The sequence below is a fragment of the Cornus florida genome, unplaced genomic scaffold (genome assembly GCF_030987335.1).
Source record: "Cornus florida cultivar Cherokee Brave unplaced genomic scaffold, ASM3098733v1 CherokeeBrave_3.0.0_Hap2_Chr06, whole genome shotgun sequence".
In the NCBI taxonomy this organism is placed as follows: Eukaryota; Viridiplantae; Streptophyta; class Magnoliopsida; order Cornales; family Cornaceae; genus Cornus; species Cornus florida.
In genome coordinates this window covers 73,834,453-73,855,287 of record NW_026775576.1, presented here as the reverse complement: position 1 = coordinate 73,855,287, position 20,835 = coordinate 73,834,453, and the positions used below count along the sequence as shown (strand labels likewise).

The 20,835-nt window shown below is 38.4% G+C and overlaps 4 protein-coding genes across 4 annotated transcripts; 2 read left to right on the top strand and 2 right to left on the bottom strand.

Moving 5' to 3' along the window:
• The first annotated feature begins 321 nt into the window (after positions 1 to 321).
• LOC132314347 (uncharacterized) lies at positions 322 to 1,454 on the top strand. The gene has a single exon (XM_059813223.1). The coding sequence runs from the start codon at positions 393 to 395 to the stop codon at positions 1,452 to 1,454; it is 1,062 nt and encodes a 353-aa protein (XP_059669206.1). The 5' UTR covers positions 322 to 392.
• A 201-nt stretch (positions 1,455 to 1,655) lies between these two features.
• On the top strand, positions 1,656 to 2,644 carry LOC132314346 (uncharacterized). Its single transcript, XM_059813222.1, has 4 exons — positions 1,656 to 1,853; positions 1,965 to 2,083; positions 2,171 to 2,444; positions 2,532 to 2,644. Exons 1-4 carry the CDS (start codon positions 1,736 to 1,738, stop codon positions 2,642 to 2,644), a joined length of 624 nt encoding a protein of 207 aa, XP_059669205.1. The 5' UTR covers positions 1,656 to 1,735.
• A 343-nt stretch (positions 2,645 to 2,987) lies between these two features.
• On the bottom strand, positions 2,988 to 5,355 carry LOC132314345 (probable serine/threonine-protein kinase PBL10). The gene is made up of 5 exons (XM_059813221.1): positions 5,301 to 5,355; positions 3,824 to 4,068; positions 3,412 to 3,544; positions 3,116 to 3,279; positions 2,988 to 3,053 (listed from the first exon to the last, which is right to left on the bottom strand). The coding sequence occupies exons 1-5, from the start codon at positions 5,353 to 5,355 to the stop codon at positions 2,988 to 2,990; spliced, it is 663 nt and encodes a 220-aa protein (XP_059669204.1).
• An 11,320-nt stretch (positions 5,356 to 16,675) lies between these two features.
• On the bottom strand, positions 16,676 to 18,895 carry LOC132314344 (uncharacterized). Its single transcript, XM_059813220.1, has one exon. It carries the CDS (start codon positions 18,893 to 18,895, stop codon positions 16,676 to 16,678), a length of 2,220 nt encoding a protein of 739 aa, XP_059669203.1.
• Between the last annotated feature and the right edge of the window lie 1,940 nt (positions 18,896 to 20,835).

Here is a 20,835-nt window from a genome sequence, read left to right as displayed (position 1 = left end):
CTTGAATTATATGAATATTGAAATAGATGTCATCAGCTGGAAGTTCTGGTAAAACTACAAGAAAAAATGCTCTGGGACAAAGATTAGATCCGGGATGGGAACATGGGGTTGAGGATGGGACTTCAAAAAAAGTGAAGTGTCGGTATTGCAACACTTCCCATTCTGGGGGTATTTATCGGCATAAACATCACTTGGCTGGCACTCATTTAAATGTTGAGCCGTGTCCACAAGTGCCCGAAGAAGTGAGAACACAATTTCAAAAAATTCTTCAAGCTCATTCAGAGGAAAGTCAAAAGAAGAAAAAACAAAACTTATATGATGTTGATATCGATGATGATGATAGTGAATGTATAGCCTTAGAACAATCAAAGAAGAGGAAGCAAGGTGGTGCAATGGATGGATTTGTAACAAAGAATTCGCCACGGCAAACAACATTGAATGAGAAATTTAAAAAGGAAGAGAGAGATGCAGTATGTCAAATCATAGCCCGATTTTTTTATACCAGTGCTATACCATTCAATTGTGTGAACAATCCCATATTTCCTCTTATGATTAAAAGGATTGGAGAGTATGGGAGGGGGCTCAATCCTCCTTCTTATCATGAAATTAGAGAGACATTCTTGAAGAAGGAAGTGAGTGAAGCATTGAATATACTCGAGAATTTTAGAGGAGAATGGGTGAAGACTGGATGTACTATTATGTCAGATGGGTGGTCTGACAGGATGAGACGTTCAATATGTAATTTTCTTGTCAATAGCCCATCGGGAACTATCTTTTTGTCATCCCGAGATACTTCTGATATTTCAAAAACTGGCCAAATGGTTTTTGAAATGTTAGATGAGATTGTGGAAAAAGTTGGAGAAGAAAATGTTGTACAAGTTGTGACTGATAATGCTTCTAACTACAAATTGGCTAGAGAGATGTTGATGGAAAAGAGGAAAAAATTATTTTGGACACCTTGTGCCGCTCATTGCATTGATTTGATGTTGGAGGATTTTGAGAAAAAAATTGAGATGCATAGTGGGACAATTGAAGATGGAAGGATGATTGTTTCATACATTTATTCAAGGTGTATGCTTAACCATTGGATGAAGGAATTCACAAATGGCAAGGAGCTTATTAGACCTGCAGTGACGCGATTTGCCACTTCTTACTTAACTTTGCAGCGTCTTAATGAACTAAAAGGAGAATTGATGAATCTTTTTACATCCTCTAAGTGGAAGTCTAGTAAGTTTGCAAGGACACGTAAAGGGAAAAAAGTTGAAGGCGTGGCTTTAGACAATCGTAACTTTTGGACAAATGTTGCCAATTGTCTAAGAGCTGCAATACCTCTTGTTAAAGTACTCCGATTGGTGGATTCTGATGAGAGACCGGCTATGGGATTCATTTATGGAGCAATGGATCGTGCCAAGGAGGAAATTAAGAAAAACTTCAATGGCATCAAAAAGTGGTAAAGTTTTAATTTATTTAAAAACTAAAAGAGTAATAGAGTTTTTTATTGTTTAGAATATAGTATTGTTTGTAAATAGTTAAACTGAAAATTATTAGACTTACATTAAATTAACGATTTTGTAGGTATAAACCTATTTGTACGATCATTGATGCAAGATGGGCATCTCAACTTCATCAACCCTTGCATGGGGCCGCATATTTTCTGAATCCCCAATTCCAATATAGTCCAAGTTTCCATTTAGATGCAGATGTGAAAATAGGAGTTTATAAATGTCTCCAAAGAATGGTTCCTGATTCTAATGAGAGAGTAAAAATTGATTGCCAAATGGACACATTCAAAGCTGCAAGAGGGCTCTTTGGCCTAGATAATGCAATATTGACAAGGAACAAGAAGTCTCCAGGTTAGAAAATGCAATATTGATATTTGATAATTTATTATATTTCGTAATTCAAATGTCAATTGAAAATTGAATAGTTTTAACATTAATGTTATAATTTTTTTAATATAATAGCTGAATGGTGGGATTCATATGGTGATGAGTGCCCCGAGTTGAAGCGGTTTGCAATTAGAATATTGAGTTTAACATGTAGCTCTTCGGGATGTGAAAGGAATTGGAGTGCCTTTGAGATGGTAAATTACTGAATAATGCATAGTTCTAAAATTTTAATAATGTTGTTGTTTAATTTTAAGTTTTAACCTCATTGGTAATATATTTAGGTGCATTCAAAAAGGAGAAACCGGTTGCAACAAAAGAAAATGAATGATTTAGTATTTGTTATGTATAACATAAAATTGAAGGAGAGGAACTTGAAAAGACAAGCTGTCATAGAACCAATTATTTTTGAAGATGTCTCTTCCGATGATGAATGGATTACCGAAAAAGAAGATCCGGTTCTTCCAACAAAAACTAAATGGTTGAGGGTTCTTGATGACAAAGTTCAAGAAGATGATTCCGATGAAGAAGATGAAGTAGAAAGGATGACTAGGACATGTAAGAACTTAAATTTTAAACTTTTATTATAATATTGTATAAATTATTACATTATATTAATTTTTGTTCTTTCTTTATGCTTTGTAGTTGAGGAAATTTATGCAATTGATGATAATGAAGATTTGCAGCCATTAAATCCTATTGATGAAGCTAATGAGGAAGATGGTGCAGGGTTCAATGATGACTTTATGGATATGTAATTTTAGTTTCTAACTTTGGAGAGGGATGAGTTAGGATTTGAGATTTATGGACTATTTTATTTTGTGTTACATCCTCTTTTATTTATATTCAAACTTTGGAATATTTTCTTTTACTTTTATTTATATTCGGACTTTAGAATATTGTTAGGATTTGAGATTTGAAGTCATGGATATGTAATATGGTATGTTTTGGCCTTATTTTGGTTATATTTTACATATCTTATTGTTTAGGAAGTTAGTTTCAATTATTTTTTCACAATTTGGTAGAATCTTACTATTCACGATCCGATTCTACGATTCTGATTCTACGGAGCACAAAACGATTCTACATAGAATCCCGATTTTAACAACCTTGATCTAATCGCCCAGCCTTGGCGGACTCAGAAACAGAAAGCTTTACAGTGAAGTCCTGCTCATTAATAACGAAATATTTTATGAGAGTTTTACTTTTTATAAGCATTGAAAAACAACAATTGAACCTGTTTCACGTTCAGAATCAAACAAGATATTAGAGGATTTGAATTCTTTGTATATCACTTTTTCTTCTAGACCGTGAAGATATGCGAGTCCCTTCGCAGCGCCAAGAGTAACCTTTATACGGAGGTTCCAAGAAAGCAGTTCAACATAAGGCGGCCCTGTTAATTCCAACAACACATACTAGGGTCTGTTAATCATATATATAAGGAGAATTGGATGCTGTAAATAACATCCCACAACCTAGAGAAATTAGTGAAATGGTTGAAGAGCTAATGACGTCAAGAACTTACTCCTAAATAGATGATATTCCAAGCTACCCTGCGGCATGAACTCATGAACCAGAAAACGACCCTCCTCTAAACAGTACCTGACCAATTTCACGAGATTAGGATGATGCAGCTGCCCCAAATAATTAATTTCTGCCTATGGTTGAAGAGGAGTAACAAATTAATAACTAGAAGTACGTGGTCAAATTCCAACACAGGAGCCAAAAATGTTTGAAAAATTCTAGTATTGTTTTATTGATATGGTACACAAGGATCATCAAAACTTGAAATGGTAGACGAGGCAACCAAAAATTCATTTTTGGTTATTACAAAATTCTAGCAATGCCTTACATTGTACGCTACTAAAGTAAGATATACTAATTCAAAGATTCTGGTCATATATAGATAAACTAATAAAGCCAAAGATTATACTTACCAACCATTCCGGGTGGCTCGAAAAATCTAGTATTTCCACAGCTATAACCATGCTAGTCCCCGGTTTGGCAGCGGTAAATGTATTCTCATCAATCCAGCCCTTAAAGATGTCACCAAATAAACTTTTTGGACGGAAGGACATGGTGGATCTTTGGAGTTGACTAAAGGAAAACCTCATCAAATTAGGCGTCTCTAAAATCTCACCTTCGGTCAGAGGAGTAAGTTGCACCAAGGTTGAATTCAACCCTGCACATGAATATTAATTCCAAAAGACATCCATTAATTCAAAAGACAATGCCAGACAGAAAATGGAACTTCTCAACAAACTAACTCAGTCACTTCTAGATATATAACCATATTTCAATTTTAATGGGACAAGCCATATTGAATTAAATTGAATTGATTGCTCTGTGCTCATAGACCGCATTTGTACATTGTTGAAGATGGATTCTGCGCAACCCGGATCTGATCTGACTTTCTGAATAAAGAGAAGAAAAAGTGATCCTACAAACACCGATGTGTTACCGGTGGAGTAGGCTCCGACGAACAAGTCAGTGTGAATGATAATCTCTCTGGAGAAATCGAGATATTGAGTTAGGGTTTTTTGCCTACCTCCAAACGTCGATTAGCCCTCCCTATTTATAGAACTTGGGTCAGGATGTTACGTAGCGTCCACGTCGTCCTTAATCCTTATCATAATATGTTGGCCTAATCCTTATCGTATTCTGCAATTCTTATCGTAATCTGTAACCCTTATCTTAGTCGTAGTCCTTATCTTAGTCTGTAGAGCCTATCTCAATCTTATGAAATAACGCGTTACTTTAACGATCTTCCCCTATCCACGGGTAATTAAATTATAATCATCAGTTGCCCCTCGTTTCGGAGGATTGCTTGTCAAACCACCGGAACGTTAATTCCCAAATATGACATAATAACAAATAGCTGGAATTGTAGAACCGTTCACCCTGTATTTTTACAATAAGTTGGTTTGATTATGAAATAGTAGAGCCTTATCCATTAACTTGACTTAGATTGCCACTTCGCGGATATAGTCGGGGGTCAAGCTGCCCGGTTAGCTTGCGGGGGTCTAGGGGGTAGCGCCCCCAGGAAAATTTTTTTGTTTTCCTATTTTTTTTTTGTAGGACCGTAGTTGCCTTTGAAATATTTGTCGTAGTGCCTCATTAGCAGGACCGTAGTGCCATATTGACAGTTTGTATATATGGCAGGCTGCCATGCTGGCAGCCTCCCTTTTGGCACATAGGTAACTCATGTAGGGCTGCCAGTGTGGTTGTCCTATTCGAACTCCGAATCCTATTCTACCTTGTAAAAGTAAAATAGCCCGCAAAATAGCCCGTTGAGAGCTGCTTGTCCCTCACGAAACAGATTTCTACTAGAATTCCACCAGAAATACTTTCCTTATCTGTTTACGTTCTTCTACTATAAACTGAGATGGTTCGAGTAAAATTCATTCAAATTACTTCCATCATCCAGAAAGCCAGGTAGTGCCAGTCGTAGTGATGTGGTAAGTTCCATGCCCTCGTTTTCTTCCTGCTTCTATTTAATTCGTTGTTGCTTTTTCCTCCAACTCAGTATACCAAGACCAAAGTTAGAAAACTTTATAGGTCACTGTGAAGTTAGGCTCTTGCATACAGTAGCGTGTGTTACTGCCAGCATATTTTACCCAGAATCTAACACTATGTCAGACGAGGAACACCGCCAGTCTGATTCGGCTCCGTCAGAGACACATCTGGTACAGGATATAGCAGGCTCCCTTACCTCGCAGGATCTGGATCGGATCAGGCAAACTTATTCAATTCCAGACAGTGTTACTCTCAGACTTCCTTCACTTGATGATAGAGCATCCTCCTTTTACCCAACTGAGATTTGTTTCTATGAGTCTGCTTTCATTGGCGGATTGCGTTTTCCAATCCATCTTTTTATTAGGGAACTGTTGCGTCACCTTAATCTTGCTCCTACTCAACTCTCCCCGAATGCTTGGAAAACAATAATGGGTTGTTTAGTTCTGTGGCGAGCTTGTTGTAATACCTCGCTCACTATCCAAGAGTTTCTTCATTGCTACATTCCCAAAAGGGGTGACTGGCTGTACTTCTCCCCACGGGACATAATTCTTATCTCTGGAATTCCCCTTAAGCACAAACCATGGAAAAGCAGTTTCTTTTTCGTTTCTGGTGATGGCTGGGAGTTCTTTCCTGAAGAAAGTGCTTTCCTACGAATAGGGACTTCCATTCCTCGTGCGTGGTGTAATCAGAATTCCACCGGTGAGTTGTCCATAATGATACCCTCTTATGTTTTAAAACTCAAAGTAAATTTTGTTTGAGTTATTAACAGAATTGTTGTTCTTTCAGGCGTTAAAGAGATTGCCGTTTCATCTGATGATCTCCAGCAAATAAAGGAAGCCTTTAACTACCCAGTGAGGGACTGGTCTTCACTCGTGACACCTCAGACTTTGTTTACCCATGGGATTGGTCCTCAGCCAGTTGGCAAGTCCTCTGTAACTATATCCCGAAAACTTAATAAGAGGCTTCTAGCTCAGTTCAAAGAAGGCTCAAGTGACTTCCCACCTACTTTCCCTGCCAAGAGGAAAAAAAAGAAGCCTACTATTACAGCACAAAGGGTCTTACCTGTTTCAGTTGTTTCTCCACACGAATCCGACTCGTAATTCCCTCATCAGCTTGTGGATGGGACTATGCCATTCCTTACTGAAGCAGCGGTACTCCCCTCAGATCCCTATTCTTCAGCAGCATCTGTTCTAGGCAATGCTCAACTTGCTTTTAAGAAGATAAGCGAGTCTTTGTCGAAGGAGGATATGATGTGTCTGAATTCACGCCCTCCAACTGAGATTGTAGACCGACTCATGCATGATCTCGCACGGGTTAACTCTCGCACCATCCTCTGTTTTTATTTAGCTTTTCTTTTCCTCTTCATTGTAACTTTTTATTCCCACGTGCGTACAGGTGAATACACACGCGTATTACTTGTCGTGTCTAGCTGTAAAAGGAGGAGAGCGTTACACCAATATGTTGGCTTCTACTCGCTCCCAACACCAAGCCGATTTACAAGTGGAACGTGATAAACATGAGGTCGCTCTACAAACAATGCGTGCTGAGTAGAAACAGAACGAGCTTGTCATGCATCTTATGTGCAAAAACTCAACAAGGAGATGTCCCAGAAACTAATGGTGGAAAGAGCCAATGCAGTGGGTGAGTTTAAAGCCTCACCCACCTTCAAGGAGATTATGTCGAAGGCTTACTTTGACGGCTTAGAAGATTTTCGGAATCGTGCTGCTTTTGAATTTGTAGACCAAGACTTCTCTGTCATTCAACTAGATGAAGCGAGTGATTCCGAATAGGATAGATGTGTAGCCATTTATTTATTTGCTCCCATGTTTCTCTTTGTGCTTGAAACTTTTCTTTCTTTACAATCAGTTTCCATTTATATTTGTAAGGTTGATAAGTAGGAAGGACAGTTATGTTTTGCCATTGCGACTGCCGCATTATGTTATTTTATTGACATCTTTGGTCGGCTCATCCCTTTGATAAGGAAAGTAGATTAAGACGAGTTTTACTCAGCTCGTCTATGTAATAAGGTAAGTAGATGTATACGAGCTTCACTCAGCTCCCCCTTTAACAAGGGAAATAGATTACTATGAGCTTCACTCAGCTCACCCTTTAACAAGGGAAGTAGATTGCTATGAGCTTCACCCAGCTCACCCTTTAACAAGGGAAGTAGATTATTATGAGCTTCACCCAGCTCACCCATTTAACATGAATATCTTAACATATCAAAATGATAATGAATTATTTGAAACAACTGATCCAAGTAGGAAATACTTTATTAAAGCCAAAGTTGATAACAAGGATATTGAAGACATTCATTCGTAGAGAATGAAGTAATTATTGCAACTAGAAGTATTAGCAAAAATAAATAATAAATTGAGACTAAACTGAAATTGTTTACTGATAATATTTCTTTAGATGCTCAACATTCCATGGGTGAGGCAATGGCTTTCCCTTTAAGTCCTCCAACCAATATGTTCCTGGTCGCTGACATCGCGTAACTTTGTAAGGCCCTTTCCATTTGGGACCTAGTTTCTCTATGGTTGAATCCTTAGTTGCCTGAGTAACTTTGCGGAGTACTAAATCTCCTACTGAGAACCTTCTAGGCTTGAACCGAGCATTGTAATACTTGGAAACCTTCTGTTGATAGGTAGCCATCCTAATCTGGGCTAGGTATCTCCTTTCTCCGATTAGGTCCAAGCTTACTTCCAACTCCCTTTCGTTCTGCTTTGGCTCGTAGTGCTCCGTCCTAAAGCTTGTTAGGCCAATCTCTACAGGTACTACTGCCTCACTTCCAAATGCTAAAAGAAAAGGGGTTTCCCCTGTGGGAGTCCTTGCAGTAGTACGGTAAGTGATGAGCACTGAAAAGTGCGCATTTAAACCCGTTAAGCTTAAACATTCTAGTACCTTTATCTATCTTACTTTGCCGTTTTAGACTTATTACGTGTTATTTATATTTTCAGGCACTAATCCCAAAATTTAGCTAACTCAGCCAAATAAGAGCTTAATTGAAGCAATCCTGAGATAAACCAAAGGAGGGAGCAAAGTGGAGAAAGAAAGGAGCAAAAAGGAATCAAGTTTTGCAGCTGAAAAGTTCGATCGATCCAACTTAGAGTTCGATCGATCGAACATCTATGATCGATCACAGTACTTCTCGATAGATCCAACCTTGGCCTTTGCTGAAATTCCAAGTTCGATCGATCGAACACCACCTTCGATCGATCGAACCCTATTTTGTCCTATTCAAATGATTGATCTTATCCACAGCTGTACGCCTACCAACCACTTTTGTCTTTTTCCTCATAAATATCTTGAAAATATCCCAGCCTCGTCATTATCCGAAGGAGTCAGACCACTTCGATCGATCTAAGATGCAGTTCGATCGATCGAACCCATTTTCGATCGATCCAAGTTAAGGTTCGATCGATCGAACTTCCTCCAGCGAGAAAAAGTTAAAATCCAGCTCATTTATTCCGTCCTTCATCCAATCATTGGAGAATATGCCTTGCACGACCACAGCTCATCATGAGGTGTATTTGACCTACCTATATAAGGAATATGATACACTTTTTGAGTGAGTCTCTTGTCACACATTGAAAATCATCTTGGAGGCTATTCTTGGAGAGGAAGCTAGAGCAACCATTGGAGGAGATCTTCACCAACAAGGAGCAGCTATGGAGTTAGCCCTTGAGGGTTGGATCATCACTACCATGAGTGGCTAGACATCCTCTTGGGGCTAGAGTTAGCCCCAAGCATGCTTTCTATACTCTAATCTTGTGTATTATTGAGGGATTAGTGTTGTATGATATATCTTGATATTCATGTATACATAAATCTTGATTATTTCATGGTTTATATGGTTTAATGCTTCCAATTGACTATTCTATTCTATCCATATGTCTATGTATGCTAGAGTAGGATATTCATGTGCTTATCCCTAGATTTAGTGTTTTTGATGCATGTCTATGTGTATTGATGCTATAGATCTAGAGATTATCAAGATGATATGCTTAATGAATGCTATTTTGGTTCATTTGATGGTTTATGCCTACTCTTGATGGTTTGTGCCTCTCCCCTAGTCTAGATAGCTTTATTTTCATGCTAGTAGTGTAGATTTAGTGTAGTGGTAGTGTAATGTTAGATGGGAGGACAATCTACTCTTGATGTTTGATGTTCCATGCTTGTGAGTCCAAATGGCATATTCCTTTAATATTGTGTTGTATGTGGATTGTGAGCTTAATGAAGGATTAATGACTTGTTTTGATCTATTGTGCTATCCCCATGTTATCTAGACAATATATGCTCTATTATTTAGATATATTGTGCTCTTCACATTATGTTTAGACAATACTTGCTTGATTTGTCATCCTTGCCAATTGAATCAACCTAATGCACACATACCCTTATCATATTGCAACACATCCATTACCCTCAATTGATCACTTGTTAGTAGTATAGAAAAGTATTGCTTGGTGGTGATCTCTACACCCCAAGACCTCTCTCTCTCTCTTGTTTACTTTATATTATTTTATTTACTTGAATTCAATTTAGCTTAATCAACCAACCAATCAATTGTGTGATCACTCGACCTACTAACCCTAATTATCATTGTTTCACAATTCGATACACCATCAAATCCCTTGGGACGATCCCTACTCACCCTATTTATATTTTATATAGAGAAATGTAGTAGTGGCTTTCTATAAATGTAAAACTTAGCCACCTCCTAAATTCACAACTCTTCAAGCTTGACTTAGTATCGCAACCCTTGTAAAGGCTATCGGTCAGTTTTTGGCGCCGTTGCCGGGGATTAACGGTTTTGTTGGAATTAATCTAGACAATAGTGTTCATTAGATTGCTTCTATTTTTATTTTATTTTCCATTGTATATTCTTTTCTCTTGATTCTCATTATTATTTGTTCAATTAGGTACTTGACTACAAGGAAGGCGAACTTTGGAACTTAAAGCAATCATTGGGGCTTAAAAGCTAAATTTGGAGTTGAAGTGCTAAAGGACCGTTGTGAGCAATTCTTGGAACTCTTGTATTTTAATTGTTTCACTTCTTTGTATGCGTGTGATAGCCCTTGTTGAGGCTCATTTTATTGCTAAATTTTTGTCCAAGCATAGGCCCTTGTTGAGGCCAATTTTTTCTTGCATTTGGGTTTTAATTGCGAATGGAGGAATTGTTTGATCCAAGTTTGGAGGGGAATTACATCCCTTCACCTTATGCTCCTCCATCACATTTTAATCCTTATGAGATTGAGTCCAATTCATTTCATGCATCATCTTATTATGGACTTGATCACTCATTTAATCCTTCTTATGACTATTGCCCTCCACCACCATTTTATGATGAATCAATTCCACCACCTTCTAAGTACTCACCTGAATTTGAAGAAAAAGTGTTAGCTTTACTTGATGTGCATATTTCACACACTTCACTTATTAATTCTCATTCTCAAACTTTAGCCAACTTAGAAGCTCAAGTTGAGCAAATTACAAATACTCTTTCTCATCAAGAGGAGGAGGAAGAGGCAAATGAAAAAATGGCAAGAACTTCAATGTATATAGATGAGGATGATGAGAGTGAGGAGAATGAAACAAGCGAGCTAATGCCTAGCACTCTATCTTGTATAGAGGAGGAAGTGGCAAGTGAGTTAGTGGCTAATCCAATAGAACATAACATGATTAATGAGGACTTTCCTTGTTTTGATTATGATTTTATCTCGGAGATGGCTACTCTAGAGAGTGAGAAGATGTTGACCACACTTGAGGTAGGAGAGAAGGAGGAGGAACTTGTTGAAGAGGGCCTTCCTTCTATTATCTCTAATGACCCTCTTGAGGAGTGTCTTTTGGAAATGTATAAAAATTGTGGTTTTGACTTTAAAAGCTCTAAAAATGAAATAAACTCTCTAATGGACTCCTTAGCTTACTTAGAAGGTAAGGAAATGGTAATTTATGAGAAGGAGAAGAGGGATGAAGAGAGGGTGTTTCTTATTAATCCAAATGAGTCTTTGAAAGACAATGCCTCACCAATTATCAATATGGATGATCATTTGAATGTGTTTCAAGAACACAACAAAGAGGCAAGCCTAACCATGATTGATTTTGTTTTCAAGACCGTGGATGAAAGGAACAATATCATCTCTTTTATTTCTTTTCAAGTCATTCTTTTGGAGGATGATTTTATTGTCATAAGTGGGACATTAAATGAGAAAAGTGAAAAGAGGGTCAATAAGGATATTTCATATCCAGTTTTTGATTCATTTGATTAGTGAGTTGACCTAACGTCTTGCTAGAGACGTTAAACACTAGTATTCGTAGAGTTTCACAACTCTATTCCTCCCTCATTTCTTTTTATTTTTCATTCTTGTGTACATTCTTCCATCTATTTTTCAAATTTTCATTGTTGTTACCATCATTGGGGCTTAGCATAGGATTTTCTGCACTTTCAGTTCAAAATTAGGCATTTGGTGCCAGTTCGATCGATCACAAGAGCACCTTCGATCGATCGAATTGTTCTTCGATCGATCCAACTATGGATTCGATCGATCGAACTCCACTTGAGTCCCAACACTTAAAAAAAATTTTGAGCTTTCATCAATTTTGAAAGTGCATGCTCTCGCGATCTCCAAAATTTTACATGTTCGATCGATCGAATTTCATCTCGGATCGATCACAGCTATGTTCGATCGATCGAACTTCATCTTCGATCGATCACAACTTTGCCCCTTTGACCCTTTCACTTTTTGACTTTTTCCTATTTCTATTTTTATTTTATTTTATTTCATTTAGTTACCTCTTTGTCTTGACTGAAAAAAAAAAGAAGAAGTTTTTAGAAATTTGTTAAAAACACAAAAATATTTTTGTTTATTTTATTTTATTTTCAAAAATTCCAAAAAGATTTTTACTTTATTTTCATTTTTACTTTTATTTCCAAGCTTTATTTTTATTTTTATTTCAAATATTTAAAATTAAAAAAAAAAAAATCAAATCCCAAAAACATTTTTCTTTTATTTTATTTTATTTCCTTTTATCTTATTTCCAAAAATCCAAAAATATTTTGTTTAACTTTAAATTTTAATTCTTCTAACTTATCAAAAAAAAAAAAAAAAAATCTTTGCATTCCTTATTTTCTTACATTTTTATTTACTTGCCTTTTTATTTTTATTTGTGTACATATTTGTTTTGTCTAAAAAAATAAAAAAAAAAATAAAAATGAGACGATTTTTCAAAGAAGCATTCGGTCTTGCTAGCGACGTTAAACTTAGCACCCATTTTGCATATTTCTTACATTTTTCATTTTTCTTTGCATGTTTTCACATATATATTAAAAAAAAAAAAAAAAATTGAAAAACAAAAAGTAAGAAAATTTTGTATATACTTGCATTGTACATATTCTTTCCATTTGTTTTACATTGTACATATTCCTTTTTCATTTCTTGCATTGTACATATTCTTTCATTGCATTTTGCCTTATTTATTTTTCTTTTTGTATTTTGTTCATGTATTTTATTCTTTGTTTTTCTTACATTTTGTATATACTTGCTTTCATTAAATGAAAAATATAAAAAGATCACCATTGTGCCCTTATGTGTAGTCATGCATACTTTATGCTTTAGTTAGGACTTGATCTTATATCTCTCTTGCATCATGTGTTACATTGCCTTAGAATGCTTGATTTGATTATTCTTATCCCATTTGATATTTGATGTGAGTTTGCTAGCGTGGTTATTCAAGTAGGTTGTTGATTCCAAGTTTTGGGGAGACGTCTTTCGAATTGGATCATGACCGGGCTTCATGTCTACACTACCACGGTATACTCTTTCCATTTTTTTTCCATTGTTCTCATTGCACATTGAGGACAATGTGAGGTTTAAGTTTGGGGATAAACTGTCTTGTTGCATTCTACTTAAGATTTGAGCTTTAAATGCATGATTGAGATTTGAGATTGATGTTAGCTATGATTTTGATCTTTTGAGGACTATATTGCTTAAAATTTAAAAATTGCTTGACTTGAGAGTCCAATACTCCTTGTATGCCTTGAGGATGCCTTTTAGGAGTAAATTTTTCAAAAAATTGATATCTTGCTTGCATTTGTGGTCCATATCATCCTGAATTTGTGATTGTTTTGAGAGTCATTCTAGGATTCTACACTAGCACCGGTGCACACTAGCATTCATTTGTGGGTACTTGCTTTGTTGATTATTGAATTTGTTATATCCTAATTGGGCTAGTAGTGCATTGAAAGCTTTCATTCTTGATAAAGGTGGATAACAACCCCTTTTCATTGAGTAGTCAGGATTCTTGCCTCATTAAGCAGTGAACTTCTCGCGCCGAAAGGTGGAGGGCCCAAACTCTAGGTTAATAATTGAAAAAAAAAAAAAGAAGTTGCAAAAAGCAATAAAAGTGAGGACTTCTCCCAAAAGGCGAGAAGTGGGAAATGATTAGATGGTTGTTGTCTTGATTTGTAGCCTAATTGATTTGAGTTTGTAAGTCCGTTGGGGTGTCTTAACACCTAATGCCTTAAGGCCATCTGGTTTGGGAGTCATTGACCTAAAGCTCGCTACATGAATCTTCTAGAAAGCTTAAGAGATCAACACATTGCACAATATTTCCATCTTTGATCCTCAATAAATAAATAAAAAAGAAAAAAGAAGAAGAAAATGAGTGAAAAGAATAAGCGCACCTAGAACAATAAAGTTTTAATAAAATGTCCACTCTCTTATCTTGATGATCGGTACTAGATTTGTGTACTAGTTTGAGGGTAAGGATGTGATTACTTCTCTAGTTGGCTAAGATAGCAACACACTTGATGCCGAACCTCTCACATGGATTCTAGACTTGTTTCAATTTTCATGATCATTTTCTAGATATGTGGAGGACCATACTTGCTTGCTTGATATTGAAATTTTGGAAGATTGCTTAGAAACGGTTGAAAAATTGCATACTTGAAGTAGTTTTCTCCCAATGCTTGTTTGCAATATTGGTGCCTCTTTTGAAAGAATGAGCTTAATGTTTGTGGGTACCATTTCTGGAAACCCTCACGAGACTTTACTCGTCCACTAGGGGTAACCTAGGGGTTTAAAAGGCTTATTGCATATGCTAAATGCAATCGTGTTCCCTACGAAAATGGTGTTATCATTTTACTTGCTTTCCAGTTTATACTTGCATAGTTGTTTATTTCATTCCTTTACTTCTTAGTTCATAGCTAGGGACTAGCAATATTTAAGTTTGGGGGTGTGATGAGCACTGAAAAGTGCGCATTTAAACCCGTTAAGCTTAAGCATTCTAGTACCTTTATCTATCTTACTTTACCGTTTTAGACTTATTACGTGTTATTTATATTTTCAGGCACTAATCCCAAAATTTAGCTAACTCAGCCAAATAAGAGCTTAATTGAAGCAATCCTGAGATAAACCAACGGAGGGAGCAAAGTGGAGAAAGAAAGGAGTAAAAAGGAATCAAGTTTTGCAGCTGAAAAGTTCGATCGATCCAACTTAGAGTTCGATCGATCGAACATCTATGATCGATCACAGTACTTCTCGATAGATCCAACCTTGGCATTTGCTGAAATTCCAAGTTCGATCGATCGAACATCACCTTCGATCGATCAAACCCTATTTTGTCCTATTCAAATGATTGATCTTATCCACAACTGTACGCCTACCAACCACTTTTGTCTTTTTCCCCATAAATATCTTGAAAATATCCCAGCCTCGTCATTATCCGGAGGAGTCAGACCACTTCGATCGATCCAAGATGCAGTTCGATCGATCGAACCCATTTTCGATCGATCCAAGTTAAGGTTCGATCGATCGAACTTCCTCCAGCGAGAAAAAGTTAAAATCCAGCTCATTTATTCCGTCCTTCATCCAATCATTGGAGAATATGCCTTGCACGACCACAGCTCATCATGGGGTGTATTTGACCTACCTATATAAGGAATATGATACACTTTTTGAGTGAGTCTCTTGTCACACATTGAAAATCATCTTGGAGGCTATTCTTGGAGAGGAAGCTAGAGCAACCATTGGAGGAGATCTTCACCAACAAGGAGCAGCCATGGAGTTAGCCCTTGAGGGTTGGATCATCACTACCATGAGTGGCTAGACATCCTCTTGGGGCTAGAATTAGCCCCAAACATGCTTTCTATACTCTAATCTTGTGTATTATTGAGGGATTAGTGTTGTATGATACATCTTGATATTCATGTATATATAAATCTTGATTATTTCATGGTTTGTATGGTTTAATGCTTCCAATTGACTATTCTATTCTATCCATATGTCTATGTATGCTAGAGTAGGATATTCATGTGCTTATCCCTAGATTTAGTGTTTTTGATGCATGTTTGTGTGTATTGATGCTATAGATCTAGAGATTATCAAGATGATATGCTTAATGAATGCTATTTTGGTTCATTTGATAGTTTATGCCTATTCTTGATGGTTTGTGCCTCTCCCCTAGTCTAGATAGCTTTATTTTCATGCTAGTAGTGTAGATTTAGTGTAGTGGTAGTGTAATGTTAGATGAGAGGACAATCTACTCTTGATGTTTGATGTTTCATGCTTGTGAGTCCAAATGGCATATTCCTCTAATATTGTGTTGTATGTGGATTGTGAGCTTAATGAAGGATTAATGACTTGTTTTGATCTATTGTGCTATCCCCATGTTGTCTAGATAATATATGCTCTATTATTTAGATATATTGTGCTCTTCACATGATGTTTAGACAATACTTGCTTGATTTGTCATCCTTGCCAATTGAATCAACCTAATGCACACACACCCTTATCATATTGCAACACATCCATTACCCTCAATTGATCACTTGTTAGTAGTATAGAAAAGTATTGCTTGGTGGTGATCTCTACACCCCAAGACCTTTCTCTCTCTTGTTTACTTCATATTATTTTATTTAGTTGAATTTAATTTAGCTTAATCAACCAACCAATCAATTGTGTGATCACTCGACCTACTAACCCTAATTACCATAGTTTCACAATTCGATACACCATCAAATCCCTTGAAACGATCCCTACTCACCCTATCTATATTTTATATAGAGAAAGGTAGTAGTGGCTTTCTATAAATGTAAAACTTGGCCACCTCCTAAATTCACAACTCTTCAAGCTTGACTTGGTATCGCGACCCTTGTAAAGGACCGGTCAGTAAGCCCACAGTACACTCGGCAGCTGCTCAGGCCACAGTCCCTTTGCAGCATCAAGTCGAGTCTTGATCATCTGAAGGATTGTTTTATTAGTGACTTCGGCCTATCCATTCGCCTGGGGATGTCCTGGCGATGAGAAATGAATTTGAATCCCGAGCTCGGAACAAAATTTTTTGAAGTCAGAGTTATCGAACTGTTTTGCATTATCTGTGACAATCACTCTAGGAATCCCAAATCTGCAAACTATTGATTTCCATACGAACTTCCTTATATTGTTCTCTGTGATCTTGGCCAGAGGCTTAGCTTCTACCCATTTAGTGAAGTAATCAACCATAACAACGGCATACTTAGTCTGCCCTTTGCCTTTGACGAGAGGGCCAATGAAGTCCATTCCCCATTGAGCAAATGGCCATGGTCCTGACATGGGAGTCATCTCCTCTGACGGTTGTCTCGGGATGTTGGCAAATCGTTGACACTTGTCGCACTTTTTAACGAAGTCAAGTGCATCTTTCTGCATGGTGGGCCAATAGTATCCTTGTCGGATGGCCTTGTTTGCAAGTGACCTACCCCCAGCATGGTTTCCACAAACTCCTAGGTGGATCTCCCTCAAAATGTAGTCAGCTTCCTCGCTAGAAACGCATCGTAAATACGGCATGGAGAAGCTTCTCTTGTAGAGCACCCCTTTGATAAGCGTATACCTAGCTGCCCGCATCTTGACCTTTCGAGCTTCTGCTCGGTCTGTTGGTAGCACCCCATCCTTGATATATCTGATGATAAGATCTGCCCATTCCACACTCAATATCGCTTGTTGCACTTCAATTTGTCTCTCCTGAGATATAGATGGTTCATCCAAATATTCCAGTGGTATATTTTTATTGATCTCAGGTTCTAATGCAGTAGTTAGCCGAGCTAAAGCGTTTGCTTTCCCATTCTCTTCTCGTGGTATTTGATGAATTGAGAATCTTTGGAAGTGATTCTTTAATTCCTTCACCTTTTGTAGATAACTCTTCATCTTCTCGTCTTGTGCCTCATATTCCGCTTGAACTTGTCCAGCGACCAGCTGAGAGTCGGTGTACACCTTTAATTGCTCATCCCCTAGGGCATTTGCCACTTTTAATCCTGCTATCAAGGCTTCGTACTCTGCTTCATTGTTGGTTGCTTTGAAACCAAACCGAAGTGCGTACTGTATATTTTCTCCCTCTGGGGAGACAAGAACAAGCCCGGCTCTACTAGCCTGAGCAGTAGATGACCCATCCACGAACAAGTCCCAGACTACTTCTGGGCCCATCTGCTCACTTAAACTTAGTTCTGTCAAAAATTGGGGTTGTTTTTCCTCTTCTGGAGGGGTAAACTCAGCTAAGAAGTCAGCCAACACCTGAGCCTTTACTGCTGTTCTTGGCTTATACTGAATGTCGAACTCCCCTAACTCTACTGACCACTTCATCAGTCGACCAGAGCTTTCTGGCTTATGTAGGACCTGTCGAAGGGGTTGATCTGTTAGGACCACTATCGTATGCGCTTGAAAGTATGGTCTCAGTTTCCTGGCGGACACAATTAAAGCAAAGGCCAACTGTTCCATCCTTAGATATCTTTCCTTCGTACCCCTAAGTGCTTTGCTCACGAAGTATACTGGCCTTTGGACCCCTTCTTCTTCTCGTATCAGAGCTGAACTGACAGCTGTCGTGGAAACTGCAAGGTATATGTATAGTTCCTCTCCCGGTATGGTTCGAGACAGTAGTGGGGGAGAACTAAGGTATTGTTTTAGTTCTTTGAATGCCTGCTCACATTCTGGGGTCCATTCAAAAGCCTTCCTTAGCACACGAAAGAAAGGTAGACACTTGTCAGTTGATCGAGAGATTAGCCTACTCAAGGCAGCAATCTTCCCTGTTAGTCGTTGTAGATCCTTGGTTGATCTTGGCGATCTCATGTCAATGACTGCTCGGATTTTCTTTGGATTGGCCTCAATTCCTCTTCTACTTACCATATATCCCAAGAACTTTCCTGAGGAAACCCCAAAGGCACACTTGCTGGGGTTGAGTTTCATCTTATGACTCCTAAGTACCTCAAAGGTCTCCTGCAGGTCAGTCAAATGGTCTTCAGCTTTTAAGCTTTTCACCAACATGTCATTAACATATACCTCCATGTTTCTACCAATTTGATGCTTAAACATTGCATTCACTAGCCTCTGGTATGTTGCACCAGCGTTCTTGAGCCCAAACGGCATTACTTTGTAACAGTACAAACCTCTATCAGTGATGAAGGCCGTTTTTTCTCTATCTGAGGTGTACATAGATATCTGGTTGTATCCAGAATATGCATCCATGAAACTTAATAGTTCGTGTCCAGCCGTTCCCTCAATGAGCATATCAATTCTTGGGAGAGGAAAGCTGTCCTTCGGGCAAGCTTTGTTAAGGTCGATGAAATCCACACATAGCCTCCATTTTCCATTTGCCTTCTTCACTAGGACCACATTTGCCAGCCAGTCGGGTAGTACACCTTTTGAATAAAGTCAGCTTTTAAGAGCTTTTCCACCTCTTCTGATATAGCCTGATTCCTTTCTGGAGCAAAAGTCCTCCTCTTTTGTCTGACAGGTTTGAAGTCAGGATTTACATTTAGGCGGTGCTCCATGATAGTGGGGTCTATACCCGGCATGTCTTCATGTACCCATGCAAATACGTCTTGATTCTTCCTGAGGAATTGAGTAAGTTCATCTTTGATACCTGGGGGGAGTAAAGAACCTATACTGACTTTTTTCTTAGGCTCACCAAGGATGACCTCTTCTAGCTCCTCTGTAGGTTCCGCTCTATGAAAGTCTGGTCTATCTTTCCCTTCCAGCCCTTCAATCGTAAATGCCTCTTGCGATTTTATTTTTCTGAGAGAGGCGACATAACATTTGCGAGCCATTGTTTGGTCCCCTCTTATCTCTCCCATACCATATTCAGTTGGGAAACGCATCAGGAGATGGTAAGTGGGCGTGATTGCTTTCATAGCATTCAATGTCGTTCTCCCCATGATAATATTATATGATGATGGGCAGTCCACCACTACAAAGTCCACCATTACAGTGACCTGCTTTGGATTGGCTCCTGCAGTAACTGGAAGGGTAACTGCCCCCAGTGGATATACTTTGTCGCCTGAAAATCCCACCAGTGGTGACTTCATGGGTCGGAGCTTCTCTCGGCCAATTTTTAATTTCTCGTACGCCCTAAGAAATAGTATGTCAGCCGAGCTACCATTGTCTATTAGTATTCGTCGAACAGTGAAATTAGCAACGACCATGGAAACTACCAGAGGGTCATCATGGGGTTGGTGAATTCCCTTGTCATCTTCTTCAGAAAAGGTTATGACCGGCTCCTCAACTCGAGGTAATTTGGTTGGAGGACTTGTCATTCCAACTTCATTCACCTCTAAAAAACTCCGAATTCTCCTAGCATGAGCCTTCCGAGCTGAACTCGTCTCACCACCACCAGCGAAGCCACCCGATATAACTTTGATCTCACCCATTGGTTGGTGTTAAGGAGGGCGATCATCTCGGCCCTCCCGGGCTGGGTTGGAGCCTCCTTTTCCATTTCTAGTTGTGAATTTGCGTAAATGACTTTTACGAACAAGGTTCTCAATTTGGTTTTTGAGGTCGAAACAATCCTCTGTGTTATGTCCATGGTCCCGGTGAAACCTACAGTATTTATCTCGAGACCTCTTCGTTGGATCAGCTTTTAGCTTTGGTGGCCATTTTAATGATGTGTCATCTTGAATCTGCAGAAAGACTTGCTCTACAGATGTATTTAGGGGGGTATAGTTATTATACCTGCCTGGGCTCGCTGGGCGGCGAAACGATCTGTCAGCCTGGTTGTTTGAGAATTTCTTATACTTCAATTCCCTTTCCTCCCTAGTGCTAGGTGCTGGCCTCTTCTAATCCAACTTCTTATCTTCACCATCTTTGTTTTTTCGTGCATTCATAGCATCGTCAGCGTTCATGTGCTTCCGCGCTCTAACCATCAACTCTGTCATGCTTGTAGGGGCTTCCTTTGATAAGGAAAATAGGAACTTAGAAGTCTGTAGTCCTCCCATAAAGGCTGTGAGGGCAACCTTGTCGTCTACCTCTTCAACTTGCAGCATTTCAGTGTTAAAACGCCTTATGCAATCACGAAGGGACTCTCCCTTCTGCTGCTTCACATTAAGTAAATGTGTTGCTGGTCTCCTGTGCTTCTACCCAACGATGAAGTGTCCTATGAATTGTTTGCTTAACTCTTCAAAGTTTTCAAT

Excerpts from the sequence above, each read along its gene's own strand:
- LOC132314347 (XM_059813223.1), top strand. The coding sequence starts at position 393 with ATGGATGGATTTGTAACAAAGAATTCGCCACGGCAAACAACATTGAAT.
- LOC132314346 (XM_059813222.1), top strand. The coding sequence starts at position 1,736 with ATGGTTCCTGATTCTAATGAGAGAGTAAAAATTGATTGCCAAATGGAC. Across the intron at positions 2,084-2,170 it reads ATTGGAGTGCCTTTGAGATG|GTGCATTCAAAAAGGAGAAA; the intron begins GTAAATTACTGA and ends TAATATATTTAG. Across the intron at positions 2,445-2,531 it reads AGAAAGGATGACTAGGACAT|TTGAGGAAATTTATGCAATT; the intron begins GTAAGAACTTAA and ends TATGCTTTGTAG.
- LOC132314345 (XM_059813221.1), bottom strand. The coding sequence starts at position 5,355 with ATGGAACTTACCACATCACTACGACTGGCACTACCTGGCTTTCTGGAT. Across the intron at positions 4,069-5,300 it reads TGGCTTTCTGGATGATGGAA|GGTTGAATTCAACCTTGGTG; the intron begins GTAATTTGAATG and ends ATTCATGTGCAG. Across the intron at positions 3,054-3,115 it reads AACGTGAAACAGGTTCAATT|GACTTCACTGTAAAGCTTTC; the intron begins GTTGTTTTTCAA and ends ATTAATGAGCAG.
- LOC132314344 (XM_059813220.1), bottom strand. The coding sequence starts at position 18,895 with ATGGATGCATATTCTGGATACAACCAGATATCTATGTACACCTCAGAT.